At 42.5% G+C, this 23,216-nt stretch overlaps 1 protein-coding gene across 2 annotated transcripts in view; it reads left to right on the top strand.

Moving 5' to 3' along the window:
* The first annotated feature begins 896 nt into the window (after positions 1-896).
* The window catches only part of rin3 (Ras and Rab interactor 3), a 44,392-nt gene continuing 22,072 nt past the window's right edge, over positions 897-23,216 (top strand). Inside the window, exons 1-2 of one of the 2 annotated variants that reach the window (XM_034234776.1) lie at positions 897-1,160; positions 11,104-11,668. In XM_034234776.1, coding sequence (XP_034090667.1) covers positions 1,126-1,160; positions 11,104-11,668 — 600 coding nt within the window. In that variant the 5' untranslated portion in view covers positions 897-1,125. The remainder of the gene's footprint in view (positions 1,161-11,103; positions 11,669-23,216) is intronic. The other variant, XM_034234777.1, reaches the window with a different exon arrangement.

Here is a 23,216-nt window from a genome sequence, read left to right as displayed (position 1 = left end):
CCCTGCTTTTTAAACTGAAACATTGTACTGAGTTTGTGAGAAACATCAATATGTTGTGCTTTTAGTCAACTTCAATTTAGGTTAGTTTATTGATGTAGCACATTTCAACGACAAATGCAGTGCCTTACAAAGGCATGACCTATACAAGAAAAAAGGACAATTCATTAAAGACATTGAATATAGTTGTAATAAGTCAAGTGTCAATACAGTTGATGCTGCAAGAGGTGAAGAGGTATAATGACAAAATGTTGTTAAATGACCTCTGGAAAGGCATGATTAAACAAAAAAAATTAGCCTCGATTTAAACCAATCAGGGCAGATGTTCTGGAAGTTCATTCCAGATCAGCAGAGCGAAAAACATAAACACTGCTTCCTGTTTTTAGGGTTAGGGTTGTTGATTGGATAGAAAACCACCCTCTGAAAGTGCATGGACTTTACACTGAAAGCTACTCAACAACAATCAGTCAGAGAGTAACTTAAGCTTTTATAGAGTACATAAAGGGGGAGGTGTGAAGAGGCAGGCAGAAAAGAGGGAAAAAAGGGTGGGGGGGGGGACATGAGGTTGTGCATTCCACAGTTGGAAGGTGGGGCATCTGGAAAACTTTAGAGGAGAAGGGAGGGGAGAAGGAAGGAGAGGAGGAGGCTAATGGAGAATCTGCTGAATATTTAGGCCACATGTGCAGAATTTGAGCAGGGTCGTATTTCTACGAGGTTCTTTTGAGATTAAAAAGCCTGTTAATATGAGAAGATATGATAAATAATAAGCATGATCTGTAACTGTACTGCTCGAGTAAGAGAACACTAGACTGAAAGGAAGATGACATGAGACAGAAGTTAGAGAGTATGTCATAGACTAAAAAAGACTGAGAGCAGGGGAAGTCTGACCAAAGTGTTCAGCCTCTTCCTGCCTAATGATCAACTCAGGAAGTCGACAGAGAAGCAGAGGGGAGGGCGCACAGAGAAACACATTTTCCCTTTGCCTTTTAGTTTTCCCTTATTCAGTCCTGCAGCGATCAACAGAGGGGAGGAAAAAAAGGGGGGAGTTGAGAAAAAGGCGGAGTTTTCAATGGAGCTCATAGAGAGACATAGTAAAAGAGAGCAGTCCAAAACTCAAACTGTGGAAATATGATGGAAGCCAGCGTAGTTTCCACGGACACAGGGTGAGTGTGTGTGGGGTCTGTGATAAAGCTGTGTGACAATGCAAGGATATAGTCTGTTGGGACAGAGGGGGGGGGGGGGGTGTAGGTGGGAGTTCGGAGAGGGAGTTGGGGGTTGAAAGTTACACAGCCAAAGCAGGAAAACAGATGTGATGACTCACCAGATAATATTTAGGTCAATAGCCCATAAGAGCTTTTTAAATACTACATCCTGATTTTACGGGGTTTTGTCAAATCAGGTTTATAATACAGGAATTGTAACAACATTCTGGTTTTGTTACAGAAATGCTTTAATTTGAGTATCTTTAAACCACTTATTGTATGGAAGAATGTCAGTGGTTGAAAGTTGACGCTAACCACTGGAAAAAAGCAGATCAGACCGTTATATCGAATGTGGGGATATTGCTATTTGTTTAATTTTAAATGTACACAGCCACCCTCACCCACATCAACTTCACACTTTACCGTATGAGTGATGACGTTGTTTACAGTGGGATCCTTTTTAAAGTTGCACTTTGTGTCCGTTCAAATGTTGAGGCTGCTGCATTTGTTGAAGAAGTCATATTTCTCCTTTATAGGATTTACAATATATATTTATACTTTGGGATTATATAGATTAGGTAATAGATTAGGATGTTTTCATGTTTTTGGTTAAATGACTCCATGAGACTGCGACTATCCCTAAGGTCATGTTAGGTCAGCAAAATCAGGGAATGAGTTATGCAGATCCCTGCTTAATATCAGTACTGCAGTATATAAATACTCCATTATAAGTAGTGCATTAGAAATGTGACTTAAGTAAAAGTACTTTAGTCTTATCAGCTAAATGTAATTATTCCTGCAATGTATCTTTCAGTGTTATACTAATGATATATTTGTTTACTGAATTATTATTCATCCTCTGTGTTATTGTTGTAGTAGCTCGAGGTGGAGCCTATTATAGCCTTTTAATGGAGTTATCTATAACCATCATATTTTGTAATTAGTCCTGAAAGTAACTAGCATCTAAAACTGCCAAATAAATCAATAGAATGGAGTGAAGTAAACTAAAAATAGGTAGTGCAGTAGGAATATAAAGTTGAATGGAAAAACTCAAGTACAACTACTGTATCATGAATGTTTACTTACATTACTTTAAATAGACTAAATGTTCTTATTTCCTTTCCACCCCTCTACAAAGTGATGGTGTGTTATTCTAAGGACAGCAAGTCACACAATTAAGACAACTGCTTTTTGAACCAACGTAACAATGTCAATATATATTATTTCTAAAAATGTTGTTAATATGAGCGTATGATGTCACCTAACGATAGCAAATATAAAGTCAAACAAATGATGTTTTAAAATGACTGTGCTGACAACATGCTGTTGTTCCTCAGAAGATTAGCTGACCTCATGGTTATTCTGTCCTTCCTGTGAATGAGCATGTCGTGCGTAAGGGGATGGGGGGGTGGCGATGGGGTTGTAGACATGTGATTTCCTCATTTGCCAGATATGCCTTCAAATTCATAGAGAAATGATCTCACTCAGAACTGGGTTCTGTAGCCGAAAAGGATTAAAGATTTTCAGTTGTTCAAGTAATAACTGGTAAAAAATGGACAGATCATAACGCTTAACCCTATATCTGTTCTTGGAATAACAAATGTAGAGGGTTTTTTCATCCAAATTATATAAATAATTAGGAGGGTTTTTTGTTTTTTTTAACCCTTGTGTGTCCATCAACTGTGCAACTATTTTCCTCATGTTTTTTTTGCCAACTTAATTATATTATAATATATGATCAAAAGACCTAACTATTACAGACTGTTCTATATCATAGTTAAGAACATAGTTTTAAAATTATTAAATGTTTTCCAATACCAGAGCATAATGACACCTGTTGATCACAGATGCTATAAATTCATATATAACACCCATATTTCAATGAAAGTAGTGATCATTCATTTTTCATGTGAGGATGGAACCATCCATGTTATTTTTATGGAAATTAGATCAAATAACCCCTTATTCCAACATAAAAATAATTTGAAACGGGTTAAATTTGACATAACAGGTAGATTAGGTCTAACTTGTTTCAACACCTCTTAACATTTGGTCCATATACAGTAACACTAGTTACGGGTTTTTCCTCTCATCTATGTTTCATACAAGTGGTTAGCTGCAGGCTATTAGGGCCCACATTGATCATGGGATTGAAAGTGGGAGATCTAGACAATAAGGTACTTTTTCTCCTGCTCATCACAAGGATCCGCTGTGAGTAAATAATATATGACAGAAGCTCAGGCATAGTAACAGCTTTCTACGCTAGTGATGCAACACCACTTGCAAATATCTACCCCAACTTGTGTTTAGCTAGCTACCCAAAGCTAACAAAAGGGGAAGTCAGTACTCAACAGCACTGGACGCCACTGAAGCAAATCTAAAATTAGATTGATATGGTCACACTTGTTCTTATTTAAAATCAGTATTTTGTACAAAATGCACACAGCATCTCATCTGGCTCAATGTTAAAGTTAAGATCAACATGCTGTAGTACTGAATGCAGTGCTGGTTACAGCTACATGAAACTAGCTTAAGGGTGAAACAGACATAGAATGTGTCTTATTTCTGAGCTAAACAAAGTGGTGGTCTCTGCCATCTGAAGGCCAAAGTAGTTAGTTGCTGTTATGTGTGAGTGGGACTGTAGCAAAAGTCATGGCTGCAGCAGTATGAAATAATCATCAAACTATTTCTATTGTAGCATCTATATCGTGCAGATAAAGTTATAGCTCAAGGTTAAGACTACCTTTTCCCCACTCAACAAACCACACTGCTTCCTCTGACGATCACTATGTTAACCCTTTCTCCACTCCTAGTGTTGGACCATTGTGTTTGAAGAGCAGATATTAGGACAAGAGACAAAAACAGCCACTAATCCAAGTATAGTGAAAGTGATTCAACAGATTATGCAATGTGAAGGTACAGAGAGTTTAATGGTATTTGTTCTTGTTTTTAAACAGATCATGAATTATCGTTAAAAAGGCGCTTGACATATATTTGATATATGTGACGTGTATCGGGCAAATGTATTATCTTATTCTGTTGCATCCATTCGAATCAATCAATTTTAAAATCTGTCTGTCATACATTTTAAGAGTTTAATTTAATAATGTATACCCCTAAATATACCCCTAAAATGAATACATTATTATTGAAATAATACATATTACTAGCTAGCTAATTTAAATGTTGACATGCTAACATCCCCAATGCTGATATCGCTACAAAAGGATAAATCATTGGAATAATTAACGCTAACAGACAGAAATAAGGATATAAATGGATGTTGTCTTGTGATTGAGTGGTATTGTGATTATGTACAGTATTTCCAAAGGCCAGCCCAAAAGTTAGCATCACAAGGGTGTAAAAGAGTGCTTTTCGGAGTAATGCAGAAAATAAGAAACCCTAAAATGAGTCAGCATTTTACCACCTACGAACCCTCGTCTCAAAGTCAGTGTTATTTTGAACTTGTTTTTGGTGAAATTCTTATGTTAGTATCTCTGGTGTACAACAAGCTTAAGTGATTTTTATTGTCAGTAATACCCCACTCAGTCGGGCGATTACTTTTATGCTTAAAAATCACAAAGTGGTGTTAATATGTGGAGATTATCCATAAACGCGTGTTTGCCACATAGCTTATTTTCTGCAATACACCAAAACCAATGGAAAAATCCCATTGGCTTTTTGTCGAGGATTTCCTTGCAATGCTAACTTCCAGAATAAACGTCATCAGTGCTTCACTCTATTGGAGATAATAAAAATGATATAGAATAACATGAGCTTTACTCTTTAAGCTTATGCTAGCTAAATGTGACTGTAATGCAAAAGCAGAGTTTTTCTTTTTCGTACCATAATGCAATACAAAACTATAGGTTACTTACGTAACCCCAGTTCTCAGAGTAACATGAAGTGAGATGTCTCACTATGGGATGCGCCTCATCGCGGAGCAAACAGAAGCATCAATCTCATTACGCCAATCCTGATTGGCTGGTGATCTTGACGTCAGCGTCAGGGAATTCACCCCCTATAAGTAGCTTGCGCCACGACGCATGCGTCATTCAAAATAAGCACCTCTTCTCGCTTCACCATAGCAAGGAGGGCCGTCTGGTGAGACATCTCACTTCATGTTACTCTGAGAACTGGGGTTACGTAAGTAACCTTTAGTTCTCATTCATAACACTCCGTTCGATGTCTTACTATGGGAAATTGTAGCTCCCGTATTGTCAGACGAGCTTATCTCGAAAATCACCAAACCAACCAGAACTTCACAGGTAGAGCTCTGACTCAACCAGGTGCCCAGCACTGCTTGAGTCACACTGGGAGCAGAACGTCCAGCCTGTTAAGAGGCGGACAAAAGTGAGCGGCGGGGACCAGCTCGCTGCTGCACCAATGTCTTGGATGGGAGACATCCTGGACAGAGCCCAGGATGCAGCCAGACCCTGGGTCGAAAGAGCTCGCGGACCCGAGGGTGCCTGCGAACTCTGACTCGTATGGGCCCCAAAGCAATTGCTTCCACAAACCAGTGGGAGAGCCGTTGCTTAGTAACAGGCTTGCCCTTATAAGGGTTAGCCCAGGACACAAGGGGTTGGTCATTATGACGAAGCACCCTTGATCTGTCCCTGTACGTGCGTAAAGCACGGGCTAGACACGGCAAATCCGGCCGCTGTTCCCCGGAGGAATACAGTGGCGGGGAGGATGCCTCAATGTCAAATGTGGTACCTGAACCAACCGCCTTAAGATAAAGGCAGGGTTGGGCTTCAACCACACTCTGTTTGCCCTGGGGCGAACTGAGTGCATGAAGACTGTACAGATAGTGCATGAGTGCCACTGGCTCGCTTGGCAGCTGCCAGGGTCAGCTTCATGTCACACTGTATTCAGATTGTACCACTCACGGGCCAGGCCCATAGAGCCAAGCGCTCTGGGTGTGGGTGAAAGATCGCCCCCCCCGCTTGGGACAGTATGTCCCTGCGTAGTGGGAGCTGCCATGGCTGCCCGCACAGCAGCTGATATATCTCCGCTAGCCAGTACATAGCTGGCCAGTGCGGAGCTATCAGGATAAGTGTGTGGCGTTGCTCTCTCACTCTGGCCAGAGTTGGGGGTATCAGAGCCAGGGGTGGGAATGCGTACAGAAGGCCCGGGGGCCAATCGTGCGCGAGTGCATCCACGCCTAACTGTGCATTTAGATCGCGCATCGAAAAGAACAGCTGACACTGAGCGTTGTCTTTCGATGCGAACAGATCCACCGCGGCTCTGCCGTAACGCACCCACAGCTGGCTCACAATCCTTGGATGTAGAGTCCAGTCTGCATAAAGTGGTATACCTCTGGACAGTAGATCTGCCCCGAGGTTCATCACTCCCGGTACGTGCGTCGCTCTCAGAGAGAGGAGACGTCTACCGCTCCATAGGATCAGTTTGCGCGCCAGTGTGTGTAACTGGAGAGAACGCAAACCCCCTTGGCGGTTAATATACGATATTGTGGTCGTATTGTCTGTCCTCACGAGGACGTGATGTCCCCTGAGGAAAGGCAGAAAGCGTTTTAGGGTGAGAAACACCGCTAAAAGCTCCAGGTAATTTATGTGCGCCCGCTGGAGGTCTCTGCTCCAGAGACCCCTCACCGGGCAACCTTCATAAATACCTCCCCAACCTGTCAGACATGCGTCCGTGGTGACCACTTTCCGTGAAAGGACAGCACCCATAGGCACACCTCGTACTAGAAAAGTCGGGTGCAGCCAGTGGCGCAGTGCCATTACGCATTTCACAGTAACCATCACCCAGCGCTGAAACTCCCTCATGTGTAAGCGTCCCAGTCGTACGATCAGGATGGCTGACGCCATGTGCCCCAGCAATCGCAGGCATGATCTGAAGAGAACATATTTGCGTGGTTGGAAAAGAGCGAGACAAGCTCTGAAAGCTTTCACTCTTTCCGCTGACAAGCGAGCTGAAAAGGGCACCGAGTTCAGGCGTAAACCCAGGAAGAGTATAGTCTGCGCGGGGCACAACATGCTCTTCTCTGTGTTTATTATGAAACCCAGGTTGAGCAGGTGCTTTACGAGGACATTTGTCTGCGTAACAGCCTCCTGCTCCGACTGTGCGAGAAGCAGCCAGTCGTCCAGGTCGCCAGGCGAATACCCTGTTGTCTTAACGGGGCTATCGCGGCTTCCGTACATCGTACAAACACCCTTGGACTGAGAGACAGACCGAAGGGGAGTACTCTGTATTCATAACAGATCCCCTGAAATGCGAATCTCAGATATTTCCTGTGTGGGTAATATACTGGGATGTGAAAATACGCATCTTTCAGGTCGACTGATGTAAACCAGTCGTCTTGTCGCACGAGCCGCAGCAGAGATGTGCGAGTGATCATTCTGAATATCTTTTTAGATATTTGTTCAGAGCCCTCATATCAAGTATTGGCCGAATTCCGTTCCCTCCCCGTTTGGGAACGAGGAAGTACTTGGAATAGAAGCCGCCCTGACTCTGCTCGGCGGGTACAATAGATATAGCCCTCTTTTCTAGGAGTGAGAGAATCTCTCTCTCCAGAATATGGGCTGACTCTCCTCGGGCCTGCGAATGCAGAATGCCCGAGAAGCGAGGGGGGGGTGACAGCGAATTGCAGTCTGTAGCCCCGTGTTACTGTCTTGAAAACCCAAGCAGATGATGTGAGCATCTTCCACTGCATGCTCCTTAGTGCCAGTGGAGATGTCACGTCTCTTCCCCTCTGAGTCTCTATTTGTTGTGTTATGGGGCCCTCTAGTGTCTGAACACAGTGGTGCCCCTTTTCGACAATCCCACCGACACTGCGCATGCGCATGACGGTGGTGCCTTCACAACCCCAGCCGGCACTGCGCATGCGCGTGACGGCTAATCCGCCTTTTGAGAGATGCCGTAGCTGCTCTCAGAAGGGGAAGAGTTGATGGGCTGTTTATTGGTTTTATTGTTTTTCTTTTCATTTTTTTTTTTGCTGCGCCCTCGGCCTGAAGCCTGGATGCGTCAGCGGCAAATGTTTTATGACACAAAAATCAACAAATGTGTGACATGTGTTTGTGCGGACTTGAGCATGGTGTTGAGGCATCTCTCGAGGCGGCGGGAACACATTTAGAGCTGGGGAACCGTGGACTTCCAGCTCTGTCACAGAGGGGAGAAGGAGGGGCTGTCACGCCGCTCGCTTCTTCTTCCTCGACTGCTGGCCGAAATTCTGGGTTGGCTGCGCCTGAGCTGCAGCCGGAACCGGAGATTTTCTAGGCCAGCTCGCCCTCGTCTCCAGCCTGGGCTGGGGACTCGGGGCGGGCTGCGACCTCTGCGTCTTCGGTGTTTTAAACCGAGCAGGGTTCGAGGCAGCTTGGGCGAAGGACTGCTGCTGCGAAGGCAGCGGCTGGACCCTTCGAGGGAGGCAGAGGTGGAGTGCCTCGTCCTCCTTCTTTTTCGACTCACACCTCCTTTGCATGGAGGCGAGAGCGGAGCCGAAAATTCCCTCGGGAACGATGGGCATATCCAGCACATCCTCCTTTTCCCGGTCTGGGAGGTTGATGAGGTTGAGCCATCTCGCTCTTTCCTGCACCACCATGATCCCCATTGCCTTGCCCGTGGCCTGGACGGCGCAGCGTTGGACACGGAGACAAATGTCCGTGACCGCTGCCATCTCGTCCAGAGTGGCTGCCCCCGGGTTACCCGACAGGTCCTCACAGAGCTCCGCTTGGTAAGCGGTTAGCAGCGAGGACACATTCAGGGCCCTGGCGGACAACGCTGCGGCTTTGTAGGACCGTTCAGTCATTGTCGACTGAAATCGGTCCGACTTTGCTGGCAGCGTGGGGTTCCTGCTTGGTGACGGGCCCATCCTCAGTAGGAGGTGGGCCGCTACTAGTGCTGCGTACCGGTACGCCGAACCGGTACTGGACTTGTAAAAAGTTTCGGTTCAAGTCCGGTTAAAACCGGAACGTCGGGAACCGGTACTTGGACTCACAAAAAAACTAGCACTTACGTATATTCTGGTGTCTGTGGTTATTTAAACATTCCCTGATAAACGTTATTCAGCGTCAATCAATGAGTGCTAATCCCAGTGTGCTCAGTGTACAACATCACATGTCATTTTACCTTCGATTCACGGTTTGAAAACGTAGCATTTCGCCACATGCTAATGCTAACCGGAAGTGAATACTTTTCAGAATAAAAGTATTAAGTTAATAGTGTGAACTTCCGGTTTTTTCAGAATAAAACTGATTTAAATTAAATAGTGTATTTAATTCAAAATTACGCCATATCAACATTGATTTTAATTTCTAACAGTATGTATGTACATCACTATGTATGTAGTATGTACTGTATAATGTACACATGTAGAGTTGTAGAAAATACATGGTGTACAGACAGTACAGTACACTCTGACTGTACAGTCACTACAGTGTATACTGTATAGTAGGTGTGTAACAGTGTAATGCGTATAGTCTACTCTACCTTTCAGCAACGTTTTAGGGATTTAGGCTCAGTCAGCTCAGGGACTGTTTGGTTACTTTAGTTTGGTAAATGAAATAAATGTTTGAACTTTGTAGTAGTTCACTGTAGTTGCTGTCATAAGTCATTTGTAGACTTAGTGGCAAAAAGTTTTTTTTTTACATTTGTACTTTGTAGAGAAATGTAGACACAAGTTGGAAGGGAGCGCAATAAACCTGACGAGTTTGAATTTGAGTTGATTATGATAATTAGCTCACAATAAGTTCACTTTAGTTACTCACACAACTTGACACAAGCCAGGTTCAGGTCCGGACTTATAAGTCCGGACCTGAACCTGAACCTCTGGACTTGAGTCCGGACCTGAACCTGAATGTCAGTCCAGGTACGCAGCACTAGCCGCTACCAGCGGTTCCATGGGCGGTATGCGGAGCAGGCCGAGCTTCTCCATTCCGTCACAGTCTAGGGAGGAGGCACCGTGGATTGGGACCTTGTTGCCGATAGCGCCTCGGGCGTGTTCCAGCCCGAGGCAGGACGAGCAGACCTGGTGTGTGTCTGTGCCCGAGATCTTCAACCCGCAGCCGCAGAGTCGAGCCACCGAGTCCCTGACTCCTCTGGTGTGAGGGAGAGAGGCGTCCATCTTGTTCGCCTCGTGGCGTGGAGAGGACCCGCTCTCAACAGGTAAATTGGGAGAAAAAAGGTGTTACCACCCTGTCCTTAATCCGGAGAAAAGGACGGTGTGGGTCTTTTATTCCCGGAGAATACTGACTGGTGTGACAGTATGCTCCTTTAATCCTTTCCTCCTCCGTGGGGAAGAGAAAAGAAAAAGCTTCCTCGCTACCGTGGTGTCGATAGTGAGGGAGCGAGCTAGCAACAGGTGTGTTGCTAGCTTGAAAAAATCCGACCTACCTTACTTTCCGGGGAAAGAGACCGGCGAGGTCGATTTCAATACTAACTGGCGTTAGTATTACCGTCTTCCTGTAAAGCAGAAGGAGTAGCCGGCGAGTGCCCGTCGACCAAAATGGTTATATTTGGGTTCAGTCTGTGGACCGTTAAGCTTGTCTGGCTACTATAGAGATGTGCTCTGAAGCGAGAAGAGGTGTTTGAATGACGCATGCGTCGTGGCGCAAGCTACTTATAGGGGGTGAATTCCCTGACGCTGACGTCAAGATCACCAGCCAATCAAGATTGGCGTAATGAGATTGATGCTTCTGTTTGCTCCGCGATGAGGCGCATCCCATAATGAGTCATCGAACGGAGTGTTATGAATGAGAACTGCAGATTCATTAAGATGACTCCTGGTAGTGGGGAAACTTCAACTCCTGTCAATGTTTCTGAAGTCAGAGAGAATGAGTCCTGGTGACAAGATTCAAGTTTCTGGAAGCTTACTGAAGACAAGATAAGAACAAATCCTCCACATGAAGTTTCTATGCCTGACCTTTACCCCTTTTATCCTTTACAGCCACACAAGCCCTCTGACAGGACCACTCGACTCTCCACCCACCCCCTCCCCTGCCTCCATCCCTCCAGCTTCTCCCCTCTCTCCACCTTCCCTGCCATCATCCAACCTTCCGCTCCGGCCATGTCGACCCAAACCCCCGCCTCCCCTCAAGTCCTCCTGTCCTCCTGCTGCAACTCCTCCAGCCCTTCCTCCCCCTCTCCCTCCTGTCTCCAAACCTCCTCCTCCTCCTCTCCATCCTATCTCCAAACCTCCTCCCACCCTGTCCTCCAACCCTCCTCCCCCATCTCTTCCTCCTCCTCTCTCCCCTACTCCGGCGTCTCCTCCTCCCATCCTTTCTCCCCAACCCTCTGATCCTACTCCTTGTCCCCCTCCTCTTCTCGATCCATTATCACCAACAATTCCATCCTCCTCATCTCGTCTAACTCCCCCTGTTGTCCCACCATCCTGTTCAACTCCCCCATTGCTGAGTCCTTTAGATCGGCTGCTTGGTAGTGTCTCGGTGTGGCAGCCCAAAGGACTCAGCCAGGACCAAACCACCAGTATATTGGAGAAAGAGACGTCCGGGGTGAGATACACACACATTTATACTCTGTTTACCCTCTAACCTTTCACTTACACTTCTTCTGGAAAGAGAAGTTTGGATGTCTTATGACAATCAACTGGAGGGCTTGAGGTTCTTGTAAGGGAAAGTGGTCAGTGATACCCCTTTTTCTTTCTACTGAAATGGTACTACGTTCTAGTATTCTAGCAGCTGGGGCTTCTGCGTTACAAAGTTAATTCAGTAATCACACACGCGTTAATTCAGTAATCACACTACAGTTACTAACATTGCCCGACACACGTTACTTCGTTACTTTTATAAAATCAGTAATCACACTACAGTTAGCCTACTAACATACAGAATGACTAGATTCTCCCTTTGACAGACAAGAGGGATTTACGCCACAGGTTTATATTTACGTAAGATTTGCGCGACATGCAGTGCATAAACATGGCGTGAGTCAACAGCGATAACTTTCGAGGGGTGGAGGCAGGCCCGGACTGGCCATCGGGAGGACCGGGAGGTTTCCCGATGGCCTGGCCTGTTAAGTGACCTGCTGGCCTGAGGATTTTTTTTTTTTTATGTATGTATTGTGAACGCAACGCTGCGCAAATGTGGGTCAGACTCTGCCTCACAGAGGGTGACTGGCTGTCTACATGATGTGGCCTGCCGACATGGCCACTTTCATACAGATCATACACTAAAGCCCTCGATTGGTCTCTCATTCAAGCTCGGGAGGGTGTGTATGTGTGGCGGGCGTGAGCGTGCGAGAGAGAAAGCGCGCGCACCGATTACGTGTTTTGTTGTTGTTAGCATCTGGTGCTAGCTAGCGGCGCTAATGGATATAATGAGCTGACTGTCAACAAGGTGGAGGAGAGTCCTCTCCTGTCAGACTGAGAGACTGATAACTACAGCTCAGGTGAGGTAAAGGACTCTTGAGTGTTTAGATAGTTAACTTAGTCTGAGTTATCTCTGTGGGTCTCAAACGGTTTGGTCACCATTTATGTAAACACATATTTCCATTTGAAGGGGGAGTGATTAGTAAAATATGCATGAATAATAATTTTTTTTAAATAACTAGGTGACTGGCTGTCTACATGATGTGGCCTGCCGACATGGCCACTTTCATACAGATCATACACTGAAGCCCTCGATTGGTCTCTCATTCAAGCTCGGGAGGGTGTGTATGTGTGGCGGGCGCGAGCGTGCGAGAGAGAAAGCGCGCGCACCGGTTACGTGTATTGTTGTTGTTAGCATCTGGTGCTAGCTAGCGGCGCTAATGGATATAATGAGCTGACTGTCAACAAGGTGGAGGAGAGTCCTCTCCTGTCAGACTGAGAGACTGATAACTACAGCTCAGGTGAGGTAAAGGACTCTGAGTGTTTAGATAGTTAACTTAGTCTGAGTTATCTCAGTGGGTCTCAAACGGTTTGGTCACCATTTATGTAAACACATATTTCCATTTGAAAGGGGAGTGATTAGTAAAATATGCATGAATAATAATTTAAAAAAATTAACTAGGTGAAAAAAGGTAAGATAAACTTTAAAAACTTGTTGAGAGCTAAAACTAGTCTTTGCTGCTGCCTCAAAGAGGAGCAGGGGGAGAGGGGGAGACGAGTGAGGCTGGTTCAGGAGCACAGACACACTCACAACTATAAATGAATGCCCCCGGACCCCCCTAGAGGAATTGAAGTCCATCTCCACTTAAAATATGTTCACATGGATAGGTTCCTAAATAGATTTGCAAAAAAAATTGAAATAGTAACCCATGTCCATATGTTTATTCTGGGGTAGTAGATTTAAAGTTTAGGGCTATCACTATGGGCAGCAACGCTGTAAATATTGACAAATAAATCCAGGAAAATGGCACAAAAGAAAACTGGTAGTGGCCTGGCTGGGTGTATAATTCCCGGCCTGACGTATTGTCCCAGTCCGGCCCTGGGTGGAGGTATGCCCATTATTTTGAGTTCGTCCGAAGAAAGGACAGGAATGTAACGGTGAGGTGCAAAGTGTGTTCAGGCCAGAAGCTTTTATCCACTGCTGCAAACACAACGTCAAACCTTAACAAGCACCTGCAACATGCTAACGTGAAGCTAATAGCTAAGGAGGACCTTCGAATCCAGAGTGAGGATGTCGAGTAAAGTAACGAGTAAGTTGCGCCGTATTTGCGCTTCAGGGGCCTCATTTATAACGCCTTGCATATGATTCACGTGGGAAGGTTGCTTACGTAGTAAAAAGCAAAAAAATAGGTACAGAAATGTTCCGACATTTTCCGATTCACCAAACATTGCGCACCAGCGAGGGAAGTGCGTACGGCACTTCCTACACCTGTTTCCCGTTATAAATCACAATCAACTCGAAATGCGGCCCACCTTTTTCGGGCTTCACGTAACGCCCATATTTGCCTATAAATAGTCAAAGAAACGCCCATTCATTCATTCATTTTGACTGACTTTATGAAGAAGATCGCAGGAAATGACGACAGAACAGCTAAAAAAGACATCTCACACCGTGTCAGATTTAGGTTATTTTGGGGAGGTGGAGATAAATCATATTGTTTGGTGGATGCAGTTTGAACCAGAGTAGCAGCATGGACGTCGGATCGTCACCAAAATAAATAAATAAGTGGTCCGAAAAAGGTTAATGACAAAAACAATACACATAGCCTTCCTCAGGCAGTGTGTTTGTACCGGGGACAGGAGACCCCCCCTTGATGAGAAACTGTAAGAAATGATCGGGGAATCCCTCCGGAGTGGAGTCATGACGACTGGATCTGAATTATGTTTTTGTATTTGGTGGTTTGTGTTCCAGCTTTCGATCAGCAACTATATATCCATAATCTACCAGTTAAAGGAAATACAACTAATGTGTTGTGTTATATCAGCTGTACAATTGACCACATATGGTGTTCTTAGCTTCCATACCTCCTGTGTTTTACGAGCGAGTTATCAAGTCTTGGCAAACGGCATAAAACACGATTAAACATGAGTATATAAAACCATGCTCGTATCTACAACCTATAGAAATGCAACACGGCGTCAGTTTAGACGTAATTCTGTCCTTCTGCTTACCGCATCATTTATGAGAAAACATTTCATAACATTAAGACAACATATTCGAGGTGGTTTTAAATAACATATCCGTATTTATGTATTTCTCCAAGTTATGTTTTTGTGTGCACTGAGGAGTCTCAAACAGGCGTTTGTTTAATCATTTTAAGATTGGCTTTTTGTGAAAATGAATTCTTCATATATGATAAATGAGAGGTAACATTTTATTTATGGTATTATTTCCACATATTTCTCTCCATTCTTCCTTTTTGCGCTTAGTGTGTAAGCATGGGTTAGAGTTTGCGTGGAGGACCGTACATTTTCCCGTCAAGTTAGTATTTTATAAATCGCAAACGGCCCCAGATGAGGCTCCCTCCGCAAAATGAAGCACCCTCCGCAGTCTGCGTGATCTGCCTGTAGGGAGGGGCGGCCCTGCCAGTAAAGTAACGTGTTATATATTGCTTTTTTTTTTTATTAATATGTAATATATTACTTTTTTTGAGTAACGACCCCATCTCTGCTTGCGACCCACTTAAGAACCAGTTTGCTTTTCCACCAGAGTCCAAAAGGAGCCACGTCATGAAAACACGTTTACATCATTGCAATACTAGTGTGAATATCCATTACGATGAGAAAAATGGCGGACTATGTTGGAGGGGTGCCTATGCTGCTATTACATTTTTCAAAGCTAGATCAACAACCAGTTGTCAGGGCAGAAAGCAAGCACAGTTGCAGCGGAAACACAAACAACAACTGGTTCTTCATTGGGCTCCTGTTCCAAACTGGCCGCCCAACTGCCCCGTGGAAAAGGGGTACCAATTCCTATGATGTTGTAAAAGCTTACTCTGGCAAATATTCATAAAATGAGACATTAAAAAAATATATTATTTCATTAAAATGCCCGTGGAAGCGTTCAGGAAACAACTGTGTAGTTTGCTAGTAATTTTGGGGAAAATACACACAAAGTACTGAAACATTTCTCTGAGTTTAGTAAATTGTGTTGAGCCAACCTGATCTCACCAGAATGCGTGACTCCACCACGACTCCTTAACACCGCATTGCGTGGTGGAGTCACGAACTTTGCTACATTTACGTGTCTGCACCACGCAAACAACGCCAATGTAAAGTGAATGAGGCTCCTTTGTCGTGGCTCCTTTGTCGTGGTGCTCACATGCATTTCTACAACGTCCTGCAGTGAGCTTTTTATTCTATAAAACGTTTTTAAAATCTACTTTATAGCTTGTAGCCTCACGGGAGGCTTCTTTTATTTCATTTGTATTCATAATAATTTGAATTTTTTGTCAGAATGTATTATGGCAACCCTGTCTCCTAAAAATTACGTTCCCACAGAACTAAACTGCATTCTCAATTACGTTTAGCTAGAAACTTATTTTCTCCCACGTTACGTTTGTTATGAACGTATCTTAAATACGTTTATTTTCTACATATCTTTGCCATTTATTGTCTTGCTTATAATAATGATAATAGTCATTTATAAATATCATTTTAGAGCACACATTTGAAATCAGTAGGCGAGGCTGTAATTTCGCCAGCTGTTACTCTCATGAGTGAGTCAGAAAATAATAGTTTTTAACATGCCAAAAAGCTGCTGTGTCGTTTATTGCACCTCAAACATTAAAACAACGCCAGAGTTACGTGTTTCTGTACTTCCTCTAAGAAGAAAGGACAGTAACAGAAGATCTCTGTGACGCCAGATGTGGTGTTGTTAATGCGATATGATATCCGAAAAAAAATGCAGTTTAGGATGGCCGAAGACACTACACTACCCATAATCCCCAGCTATCGTTTGGGACTAAAGTCCCGTTGACAAAACCCGTGATTAATCTTCAAGCTCTGGGATTGGATGTTGGAGTGGCAGTGCGCCAAGGTTACGCCGAGCGCCAAGCTCTTTGAAATGGACGAAACCACGGCAGACTATTCAAAACTGGTCTCGAACGCCCCCGGAGAAATGCTGGCTATTGTGTTTCGCAACATGTTCTCTATGGCACGTCTCCACTGGGAATTGTAGTTTTAAAAGACGTTTTTGTTTTCTCCAAAATTAGAAGTTGACAGTATTAAACTGTGTACAGCCCTGGAGGTTTAGGCGATAGGAAACAAATTGGTGTGAACAAATTTAAAACATGTAAGTACTAAATGAAAATTGCTTGTATCCATAATGGGCAGCATTAATATACCCACATGACAGCTCATTGTTACTTTGTAATTCTACTCCACTACAATTCAGAGGTTAACCTGGTATTTTTACTCCACTACATTTATTTGAGTTACTTTGCAGATTCTGATTAATTATGTGAAATATAAACAACCCTTAAATCAGACTTTAGTTACACCTGGGTAAAATTCAGGGAAGGTGATTGTCAAGTGCCAACAATCAGGAGAGATATTTGATAGTTGGTGCTTGAGAAGACTAAACATTTATCTGCAGATCTCTATAAAGTATATTCATTACTCGTTATTCTCTACTAATAGTTAATTAAAAACTGTATATAATTGCTATTTTGCACATCCCTTTCAAGATTTCAAGGTTTTCAAAGGTTTATTGACATATCATATACACAACTACAGTGTAGTTATGCAATGAATGAAAAACTTGGGTCACAGGTTCCTCAACAGTGCATTACAAGACATCTATCAATATGTGTGTATACCTCCACCATTAAACTGTCAAATTCTGCACATTTCTTATACTATCTACATACATAAGAGTATAATTAATGTGTATAATATCAGTTAAAATAAGTGCTTCAACATGTTAAGCCCCGAGCCTGTTTTTCAGGTCTCAGGCTCGAAAATGACATTCCCAGAACAAATGACCATATTTTCCCTTCTAAAAGGGTTAAATTAATAATCTTTTTTCTCAAAGCAAGGTTACACCTGATGGGATGGTAGACTAAAAGCTTTAGGAATCCAAACTACAACATATAATAAGTACCCTGTATCAAGATTGATGCAAAACAAGTGAAATTTGACCTTTTTAGAGAGATTTAGCACATAAAAAACACTTCTGGGGCTATTTGGGTGGATTTGACCTATCTCTGGCCCCCACTTGCTCAATTTTGCTGATTGACATCTCTTTCTAACCGTCAGAGCCAATGGAATCGAGGGGAACTCCCACATACTCCTTATAGAGAGGCGAAGTCCCTCCCCTTCCGGGGGACCTCCATGGGACCTTATTTCGGAAAAGTTATACATTGAAGTCAATGGAGAGAGAAAGATTATCTTTTGATCCCGTTTGAATTGTGCCACGAATTACACATATGATGTTTGTCAATTTAAAAGATAATTTTACAAGTAAAAAAAAACAAAATGTGTCATAAAACTGTGAAGTAACACTTTTTTTGTGTGAAACCACTCAATGAACTACAACTCTGGTCTCGCACCACACACCGAGACGGCCGTCACGTTGGCACATTTCACTTCTTTCTTTCCGAATGAGGCAAAAAGTAACATCACTACAAGTCTGGGCACGTGCTGTACATACACAAAAGGGGGGTTAGTCGGTTCCGTAAGAGCCAGCATGCGGGACCGGGATTCTGGGATTTGTAGTCTTTCTAGTTGCGTATTTTTCATAGTCTTATATTTCAACAGTTTTATGACAAACTGTGACTTTTTTGACATGGAAATTATTTTTTAAGATTGACAGATATCATATGTGTAATTCGTGGCACAATTCAAACGGGATCGAAAGATAATCTTTCTCTCTCCATTGACTTCAATACAAACTTTTTCCGAAATAAGGTCCCATGCGTCCCACCGGAAGGGGAGTATGGAAGCAAACAAGAGACAGAAGTATTCGAATTGTATTAGACACCGAATTTATAGCATTGAAAATAATTACTTTGAAAATCATGTATCTGAATGTTTTTGCTCCGAAATTTACCTATGTGAAATAAAAATGTAAAAATTCAAGTGAAAAAAATTCGAATGTTCAAATTCAGATCCCAAAAATTCGACGTCAAAAAATTCGATGTCAAAAAATTCGGTGTATAAAATTCGATGTCAAAAATTGCGATGCAGCATCATCCGGGCTACTCAGACAGGATAAGCAATCGAGCCCTAATGCAATCAAACTGACTTGGCCTATCAGAGCACGGCTTTGTCAGTCATGTGATCACAACAACCCGGGAGAAAAATGACGGAGAACAGCGGGGCTCGCCGCTCGGGTAAGTAGTCAGTTTGTGCTCTTTATCTTACAAGCAGTGAGGGCTCGACAGCATTTGTATCTTACATTAGCTAAATGAGTGAAGTAGCCTTGTGCCTTGCTGTTAGCAAGCTCCGTAGTTATCATTAATTGAAGTGAATCACAACGTTACCGTGTCCTTTTGTGTGTGTGTGTGTGGGGGGGGGGACGGTTTGCAAAGTAACGTAACGATCACTTCGGTTAGATAAGTCAAGTAGACCATGCTACACTATACGAAATACTCTCTTACAAAAGCCCTGCATTTAAACATGTTAATGTTACTTTAGTAAAAGTATGCTAGTATAATTAGCAACAAGTGTTGTTAGAGTATTTAAAGTAGACACAAGTTATTCTATTATATTATATCATTTGATTTATTGTTATTACCGATGCACGAGTTGACTTAACTGTTGTAGTTGGAGCTCATTTGAACAATGAGCTAACTAATTATTACTTTCATAATGGTGTAATGTGCCGACTATTTTCTACATTAATAGATGAAGGTCTGGTTTGTTCAAAGTCTCAAACTAGTAGGACCAGAGCCCGAGAGACTCTAGGGCTCTGAGTAGGACATGCTGTCATAATTACCCAGAGTCCGAAGTGACACCGTTACAATGTTAAAGCTGTTAGATAAATGTAGTGACGTAAAAACTAAAGTATTCAAGATAGTGTAGTGGAAAAGAGATAATGTTTTTTTTTTTTAAATGTTACCAAAACAAAATCTCTTGTTTTGGACTGACAGTAATGATTCAAGAAATAGTAGATAAATAAATACAGACACATCAATGTGTTGTGGATGGAACCCAACAAATGGTGCTCTTACCTGTGATGCCTCCTCCACACATTATAACCAGACTGTATCATTCAAACTATAAGTAACAGTTCTAGCTACTTGACGTCAGACAAACAATTCAAAAGACAAAATCAACACAATGTATTGAAAGACCAATCTTTATTTCTCTCCTTTTGTTTGTGTTATTAAACCCTGTCAATCTAAAAAACTGAGCAACTCAACAGTTAACTTTATATTTCTTATTGTCCAAAGCATCTATTACACTATTTGTTCCCCTCTCATATTCACAGGATGGATGATTAGAGACTTTGGGGGAGACCTCAGCTTTATGATTGTTGGTTTGGCCGGAGAGGGCTGAGGGTCTTAACCTGCGAGGAGTCCTCCTCGCAGGGAAAGACCCTGCAGGCCTGATGGAGGAGGACTTACACCAGCTGCACCTACAGAACTTAGCCCATGCTGGGCATAGCTGTTACCACCTGCACAGGCCTAGCCTGTCAATTAACAGATTAACATTTAGTGTAACTTATGTATATTATTTCGTTTTTTTTTTTTTTTTTTTTTAAATGGTGATGGTTCATGCTTGATAACTTTTAGTTCACATTTCAATAAATTGTATTTGCACTCCTTTTGTCCGTTATCCTTACTGAAAATGTTAAATTACACATTCACATCTGACTGAAGATTGGTACCATTTATTTATGACGTTCCAAACTCTGCGGTACAAGGCACAAGTATTGTGAAGCTCAAAGTGCAAATGCATTTGATCAGCTGACTTTTTTTTTGCCAAACTTTATAGGCCTGACAATCACACTGTCTCTGTGCAACGTAAAACACAAAACAACACAAATGAAGTTCTTGTTAGACTACAAAACTATTCAGTGTGCAGGTCTTTGTGTTACAATATAAGTGTCTCTTAGTGTCCTGTACTGCTCTTAAATCTCATCACATCAGCTTCTCCTTTCCCTCTTGGATGTTCTTCTGGACCCTCAGAGAAAGAGAACATGGTGAAGCAGTCCTGTCTCTCAGGCGTGTCCTTTCCTAACAGAAATATCAAAAAACATATTATTGCAGAGCAAGTGTGTTATTTAAGAAAGAGGTGTGTTTGTTTGTTCATAAATATAATGATTTTTATTTGAATGTGTTTTTTAAATCCAACAGTGTACTACAAAGATAATCAGGTTATGAATAAACCGTTCTAAATTCATCAACATTGAAATAAATGTATTATTAAAATAATATTTAACTGTTATCAAAACTTAGTGCAACTGTAGAAGCTTGCTCTGTCCGGTTGTCTCACTGAAAGACAAAGGGTCGCAGCTCTCACTATGTGATGTTGCTTGGTAAAATGTAAATGTAACCTTTTGCTAAGAAAGTACACTCAACATCACTGATGTGTAGGTGATCTAGTATTCAGTCATGTTTAATGGCATGTCTATCAGTGTATTGGAGTCATTACTTTATGCATTCTTTGTAAAGCATGAAAAGGGTGTACCTTGGAATCCGTGCTGAAGTTCTCTGCTGTTAGGACTCCAGATCTGTCTCTCCTCCTCTGGTCCAGCCTGTCTGGATCACCTTAAGGAGACTTTGAACAAACAGATGTAAAGTTACATGCATGGGTTACAGACTTCTTTCCATGCAAACTACTTTTTATCTTCTTTTAAAAACAGGTCATAATCTTATTGTCATACTTAAGAAATGGCTGGATATCACAGTCCTTATACTGTATCAGTTTGATTGAGTATTATTGTGTAGGTCCTTTTTATTTTACTGTTACTTTGGATGAGGTTTTCATGAGTCAGTCAAATTTGTTTTCATATGCCATATTCATATGTATCACACACGTAAGGGTTAGACACAAACCTATTGAACAAATGCAATGCAATGGATAAGCTTCATTTCCACTGAAGTCACAGATAACGTCATATATCATATTTAAACAAATAATTTCCTTGTCACTAAAGCATTGACTACGCTATTCATCGTCCTTAAATGCAGGAATTAAGTTACATGTTCCGTTGTACAGCCACGATAAGGCTGTTTCTCAAGTGTGATGATAATACAATTAAAAGAGGCATTGGTAATAATATTAAAAACAACAATGTTTGGGTCGTTCGTCGGATAGGCGGTTAGCTGCAATAAATAACTCCAGTTCAACAAACCATATTACAATATCTAAGGGAGCGTTATTATCTTGAAATGTGACGTTCATATTTTAAAGATACACACATTTCATTGTGAGGTTGATTTAATATACACTAAGCCTCTCTTCAACAATACGTTGACGTTAGCTAGTCTATTTTATGCTATAGTAGAGCATAGCGAATTTAAATGAACCTTAACAATGCATACAGTAACCTAAATAGCAAACTAACTATCTAACGTACAAAGATGACCTTATTTTAGCAACCTCGCACAGAAGCCTTTTGGTATACAGTAGCATCCCACTTAATGTTTTACACTCTTGGATGCTACGCATAGCATCGTTAGCACAGATGGAGCTACGATTGCTCAAATGCTAACCCAACTCTAAACATGCATTAACGTTAGCTTAATAAAAACACCAGTAACATAACATAAAGTACGCAGTGTTGACTTACCGAAGAAACTGCATTCATGGACGGTCTGTTTCAACGGCAGATAAATCCTATATTTGCAGGACGAATAGTCCACCAGGAACCAACACAACAAACACGGCCGAGTTCAAGTAGTGTTCTCCTCATGAGCTGAGCCGCTGTAGCATCACGGAGCTAGCAGAGAGGAGCTAGGAGCAGCAGCCCCGTTGTCATGAAGGGGGAATCTAACTATATACAGAATATGTTTTTGTAGATCCAGGCTAGAAACATGTTCATTTTCTGATGTTAAGTTGGACATTTTAACAAAGAGTCTACGGGAATTGCTCCCATCTGCATCCATCGCCTACAGTTTGCAGCATTGGGCTTCACCGCACTGTCCCGGGGTTTGCCGCTTGGCTCTGATAGGCCAGAAGTCGGTTTGATTGCATTAGGGCTCGATTGCTTATCCTGTCTGAGTAGCCCGGATGAGGCTGCATCGCAATTTTTGACGTCGAATTTTACACACCGAATTTTTTTACATCGAATTTTAAACACCGAAATATTTGACGTCGAATTTTTTTAACTTGAATTTTTACATTTTTATTTCACATAGATAAATTCGGAGCAAAAAAAATTCAGATTCATGATTTTCAAAGTAATTATTTTCAATGCTATAAATTCGGTGTCTAATAAAATTCAAATACTTCTGTCTCTTGTTTGCTTCCATAGAGGAGGGACTTCGCCTCTCTATTTTGTAATAGGCTTGTTTGAGGCAAGCGAGACCTGAGCAGACCTGCGCAGTTGCGATCAACGTCTTGCTAGTGCGTTGCATGATGGTTAGTCATTTTGTCCGACTTGCTCTGGAGGCTCGCCTACATGAGACGTTGAAATCTCTCGGGACAAAGACGCCCGCAGACTTGAGAGCGAGGCGGCGCAGTAGGCTTGTTTGAGACGCGTTGCGGCTCGCCTCGAAAGT

The sequence above is a fragment of the Gymnodraco acuticeps genome, unplaced genomic scaffold (genome assembly GCF_902827175.1).
Source record: "Gymnodraco acuticeps unplaced genomic scaffold, fGymAcu1.1, whole genome shotgun sequence".
NCBI classification, from domain to species: domain Eukaryota; kingdom Metazoa; phylum Chordata; class Actinopteri; order Perciformes; family Bathydraconidae; genus Gymnodraco; species Gymnodraco acuticeps.
Note: the sequence above shows the minus strand (reverse complement) of the source record. Positions and strands in the feature narration are given on the sequence as shown.